This window comes from Nelumbo nucifera, chromosome 5, assembly GCF_055504915.1.
Source record: "Nelumbo nucifera cultivar China Antique chromosome 5, China Antique-T2T, whole genome shotgun sequence".
NCBI classification, from domain to species: domain Eukaryota; kingdom Viridiplantae; phylum Streptophyta; class Magnoliopsida; order Proteales; family Nelumbonaceae; genus Nelumbo; species Nelumbo nucifera.
This window is the reverse complement of record NC_142653.1, coordinates 15,021,995-15,027,994: the sequence shown is the minus strand read 5'-3', so window position 1 is coordinate 15,027,994 and position 6,000 is coordinate 15,021,995. Positions and strand designations below refer to the sequence as shown.

General features: G+C 37.8%; 1 protein-coding gene across 2 annotated transcripts; it reads left to right on the top strand.

The window, feature by feature from the left end:
• The first annotated feature begins 505 nt into the window (after nt 1-505).
• LOC104604425 (pentatricopeptide repeat-containing protein At2g13600-like) lies at nt 506-5,621 on the top strand. Of its 2 annotated transcripts, none has more exons than XM_088887251.1 (4): nt 506-1,027; nt 1,342-1,538; nt 1,743-3,260; nt 3,735-5,621. In XM_088887251.1, the coding sequence occupies exons 3-4, from the start codon at nt 2,426-2,428 to the stop codon at nt 4,676-4,678; spliced, it is 1,779 nt and encodes a 592-aa protein (XP_088743377.1). In that variant the 5' UTR covers nt 506-1,027; nt 1,342-1,538; nt 1,743-2,425; the 3' UTR covers nt 4,679-5,621. The 2 variants fall into 2 exon arrangements, with proteins under 2 accessions (XP_088743377.1, XP_088743378.1); XM_088887252.1 differs by having other exon boundaries at nt 1,339-1,538.
• The last annotated feature ends 379 nt before the right edge of the window (nt 5,622-6,000 follow it).

Here is a 6,000-nt window from a genome sequence, read left to right as displayed (position 1 = left end):
GATCAACCCCAGAAAAAGAGTCCAGAAAGTGTTTAAAGTTTGAATTAGGGCTGTCAATGGTACCCGAAAATTCAAGATTCGATCTGATTCAGATGATGTATATATGTAATTGGATTGGATTTGAATATTACAATATATATTAATAATTATATTGGATTCGGATTTGACTCCATTCAATTTGATTATAATATAACATTTATTAATTTTAATATAAAAGTTTTATATAATTATGTTTAAAATTATAATAATATATTCTATATATTATATTATATGTGAATTTATGTAAATAATAAATTTTCAATATTTTAAAAAACTTTGTAGCAGAATCGGATTAACACTGAATCCAATCTGAATCCCTTAGGATTCGGATTTGAACCAAAGTCTTTAAATCCAATCGAATTCGGATGTATACTATGGATCGGATGCGGATTAGAGCCCTAGTTTGAACATATAGGCTTATAAATCGTGACAGGTTGTAGGATAATTGATAATTGGGTAAATCACAAAAATCCCTCTATACTATGGGTCTGTGACAAACTTTCATTAGCTTTTCGTAAAAATCTACAGTGTCAATATTTTTTAATTCCTTGGTAATCCCTTCTATCTCATATTCCTTCACGAACACAGCTCTTCTTACTGGGCCTTGGGGACGTGATTATTTTGCACTTCTTTTTACTCTCCTTTCAAGAGGGTGTTTCACCGCCCATCACACATTTCATCCTCTCTCTCAAGGCTTTCATCTGGGAGATTACAGACATACGCGAATTCTCATCCAACGCCCTTCTCATTCTCTAACCAATTCATGACTTCTTCTTTCTCCGACCTTCTCGCCGGTGACGTCGATAAAGGGCTTTCTGATCATTTCGCCAATAGAACTGGAGCCAGTGTTCCAGAGTTCAAGTCGATTCCTCCTCCTTCACTGCCCATCTTTCCTCCTCCTGTCTCTCCTTCTTCTTACTTCGCTATTCCACCTGGCTTGAGCCCCCCCGGCCTCTTGGATTCACCTGTCCTCCTCTCCGCTTCTAATGTAAGTATACGCTTCATCTCTCTTGCTTAATTTCCAAGTTTCCATGAATACTGCGCGCTTCTCTCTCCCCCTCTCTTTTGTACGACTAATCTGTATCAACGTTCTTTCCTTTTTCTACGTTCTTCTGTTCTTGTCTTCTTAGAATCAATAAACTCGAAATCCATTTGTTGTTCTTTAATTAATTAAAATCTTCATGTGTTGCTGTCTGTGTTGGGTAACTCAGTTAATCTTTTTTCTCTGTGTTGGATTGATTAATTGATTTATTTAGAGAATTCTGACTTCAAGTGCATTTCTTTTTTGGTGTGTATCAGCAGCTTCTGCAGTCTCCTACGAGGCTACGACTGTGACACTTCCCTCTCAAGCGTTCAATTGGAAGAGTAATTCTGTAAACTACCAGAAAGGTGTCAAGAAGGAAGAGAAAAACTTGTCGGATTTCTCTTTCCAACCCCAAACAAGGCCCGCTATGGGCTCGGTATCCATGTTTGAGTCTTCTATCACTACGATTTCTAAGGTATATATTAATTTCCATCTTCGCGTGTTGTGTTGTTTTATCTTGTCTATGTTTATTTGATTTCCCTCTCCTGATCAGAGTTCAGAGGGAATCCCTCTTATCATTTTCATTTTGAGTTCTTGATCATTTTATAAATAAAATAGATAGTTATTCAAAATTTCTTATTTATTTCGTTCCAACTTGGACATGACGAAAACTCGAAAGGACTAGAACAAGAGTGGAATTTTCAACCCACCAAGCCGATATCTCATCCGTGAAGCCCATGGTGAAATCTGAATATGCTCCGATGCACTTCTCTCATGAGGTTTCCAGCATCCAAGCCAACAGCACCCAGAGCAACACGGTGGATTCCAGTCGAATCATAATCAGTACTCTCAACCTTTCAGGGAGCAAAGGAGATTGGATGATGGTTACAATTGGAGAAAACATGGGCAAAAACAGGTGAAAGGAAGCGAGAATCCATGTAGCTATTACAAGTGCTGTTCGTGTATAATGAGGTGGGAAGATGAACAGTTTTTTTTTTTTCCAATTATCCGAATAGTTATTATAAGGGTAATATGAGGATTAAAAAATATTATAACGACGGATTTTAAGAAAGCTAATGAAAGGAGATCTTTATCTCACGATCATATTATAAGACGTCTTTATCGCAAAACAAACAGAAGAGTCTTTATCGCAAAACAAAATTCAGGGGTCTTTGTGGGGGTTTTTGTAATTTACCCTTGATAATTCAACCGTCAGCGAAGGAGCAATAGAGTCAATAAAAATGGATATCTTCTCAGACTCAGGTTCCACTGTGCGTCCGTAAGTTTCTCGTATCATATACACAATACACTGTTACTCAACGATATTCAGGGAAGTTTCACCACTAATCACTTATATTCTCTATGCTCCTGTTCTGCCAGCAACCTTCTTGTAAATGGAGTTCCATCTTCCCTCAAATTCAAATTCTCATCCGTTCGACCCTCCTTTTCAATCCCTCTCACAGTTACTCTTCCCGCCTGTCTTTTCAAGTATTCATTAGGTCGGTCTCCACTCAAGAGATATACGAATGCAATATCCAAATCGGCTCTCTCTCTCGTTCCGGCAAAATTGAAGCTGCACGAGAACTCTTTGATAAAATGCCTGAGAGAGATGTTGTTTCCTGGAATGCTATCATTACGGGTTACTGGCAAAACGGTTTATTCGAGGAATCAAAGAGATTATTTCAGCTGATGCCAAAGAGGAATGTGGTCTCATGGAATTCGATGATTGCAGGCTGTGTGGAGAACGAGAGCATTGATGAGGCATTCTACTACTTTCAGAATATGACCGAGAGAAATACTGCCTCATGGAATGCGATGATATCTGGTCTTGGTAAATACGGTCATATCGAAGAAGCTACAAGGCTTTTTGAAAAAATGCCTCGGAGGAATGTGATTTCTTATACTGCGATGATTGATGGGTATGCACAGAATGGGGAGATTGAGCGAGCTCGGGCTCTGTTTAATCGCATGCCTCGTAAAAATTCTGTTTCTTGGACGGTAATGATCAGCGGTTATGTAGAGAATGGAAAATTTGCTGAAGCGAGGGAACTCTTTGATCTGATGCCTGAAAAGAATGTTGTAGTAATAACTGCTATGATCACGGGTTACTGCAAGGAAGGGAATACGGAAGGTGCAAGAAGCCTATTCAATGAACTTCATCATAGGGACCTTGTCTCTTGGAATGCCATGATAGCAGGTATGCACAAATGAATTGACCTATCTACAACATGAATGCATATTGAGTGCTTGTTTGTGGGGATAATAAGCTAATGACCTAATGTCATACTAGCAACCATGGTAGGCTAGGGAATTTATATTCATTTTTCTTTCACGTAGGATATCTTAAGGAAAACAAAAACACTTATATCATTGGATGAATTTTAATAATCTGTAGATATGTTCTTTTGCAAAATTTCTTCTTAATATTTACTATAGATGCCGTTATTGTGGTTATGTTAATCCAATTGGGTTGATTCTGCTGTTTGGATGTTCTCAATGCATATGCAGCACCATGACTCTTAGGCAAAAGACTATTTATTTCAAGCAGGCCAAGTTATTTTGGAGCTCAGGAAAGAGCTACCTAATTTGTTAGTTTATTCAGGTTTACGTTTCATGAAACAAATTTGTATGCCTTCATAGCTGATAAAAAAAGTTCCTTCACTTTTCACAGGCTATGCACAAAATGGTAATGGTGAGGAAGCACTCAAGTTACTTTATACAATGCTTAAAATGGGTGTAAGAGTAGATCATTCAACCCTTGTTTCAGTTCTTACTGCATGCTCAAGTCTTGCATCATTAAAAGAAGGGAAAGAAATCCATCTTCTTGTTGTAAGAAGTGGGTTCGAGTCAAACATCTCTGTATGTAATGCTTTAATAACTATGTATAGCAAATGTGGCAGCATATGTGATTCAGAGTTGGCTTTTGGACAAATAAGTAGCCCAGACCTTGTTTCGTGGAACACCATTATAGCTGGGTATGCACAGCATGGCCACTATGAGAAAGCTTTAGGTTTGATCAGCGAGATGGAATTGAATGGCTTTAAGCCAGATGGCATAACATTCCTTAGTATCTTATCTGCATGTGCCCACGCAGGAAAGGTGAAAGAGAGCACATATTGGTTTCATTCAATGGTGAGCCATTATGGAATCACACCAAGAGCTGAGCACTATGCATGTCTGGTTGATATGTTGAGTCGAGCAGGACAGTTGGAGAAGGCCTATGAGGTTATCCAACAAATGCCATTTGAACCTGATTCTGGAGTTTGGGGTGCACTTCTTTCCGCTTGTCGGGTTTATTTAAATGTGGAACTTGGAGAGTTAGCAGCTGAGAAGCTTGTGGAGTTGGAGCCTCTGAATCCTTGTGCTTATGTAATGTTGTCAAATATATATGCAGCCACTGGCATGTGGAGGGATGTTACTAGAGTAAGAAGTTTGATGAAAGAGCAAGGAGTTAAAAAGCAACCGGGATATAGTTGGACCGAGATTGCAAATAAGGTGCACTTGTTTTTAGGTGGGGACATATCTCATCCAGAGATTGATAAGATCCATTTGGAACTCAAAAGGATCGGTTTGCAAATGAGGATGATGGATGATTTTCAAGATATTGTAGCGTAAATTTATGTCTTACAGATGCAGTTATCTCAAACTTCTATCTGTTTTTGTTAAATCTCTTTGTTTGTACCAACCACTGCCCCAAGATATAGGTGCTTCTGGGAGTGATACATCATAAATGAAGATGAATAGTATATTTGAAAATAGAACTGATTGGTCTAGAGATGAAATGGCTAATGATTTTGGAGGTGTGATGTTGTGATCTTGTAGATGTAAGATATCTCAGATGACAATCTCCAAGTTAACCCCCTGTTTGTCTGCTATATTACGGCTGGTGAAGCTTTCTGTGGACTGAAACATAGAAGAAACCTGGCAATGGAAGAAATGCCAAAGCATTGAATGACTTGGAAGGCCTTTAAGTGTGAAACAGGATGAGTGTAGGGCGAACTATCTGACCAGGTTCTCTTGGAAGGTGGAGCTTTAAGGCTAGACAAACAACGGGCAGACTTTGTTGGAACACTGACTGCTGGTTCTTTAAATACTGGTCAACATGGAAGTTTGGAACAAGTCATCCAGGGCGAATCTTGAGAAAGCTAAGAGAACCTTGTTACATAAAAGGAATTGCTGATGTTGACAAAGATGAACAGAAGTACCATTCACAATTTATTTTTAACAGATAATTGAAAACACCGTCCAAAAGAGGTTTGGTTTAGATTCTTCAGATAGATTGCCAACCAAAAAGACCACAGGATATATTTCTTGTTCGTGGCCAGAAAAGAATATGGATGATTATCAAACGATAGTTAATACTGTGTCCAAGTGTGATGACTCTACTGGATGTTTTACATACAAATCCATTGTTCTCGAAAATTTACAAATATATAATGAGAAGTTAGTGGATGTATTATTTATATTTAGTCTATTTGTTTAAGAAAGCAGCCTTGAACTGTAAACTTCATCTATGGCTAAAATTTGGAATGATAGAATAAAAATGAGGATTTCAGAAAGGGAATGAAAAGAGTAATTTGAAATGGACTGTGAACCAATGCTGTCCCTTGGTTGGATTTGAAATCATGATACTTGTTTGTTGCTAAGGCTCAGTTTGGAGGGAGTACAATTACTAACATGTAGAGTGCAAAACTTTGTATTTTGTATTATTTTGTATGTATTTGTATTATACATATTTATATTTATACTCTTTTCAAACTGCGCTTAAGGTTGCTTTTGGTTGCAGTACAAATTTCATTTGCATTGGTGTAAAGCCATGGGAGTGCATAAATTTTGATTTACTTTGTATTACAAATGAATATCATTTGCCTTGAAGCATGTCTAAGCTGAATTCTTGCAACTTGATTAATTTTTTATCTAAGTGATTTGTCCATTCA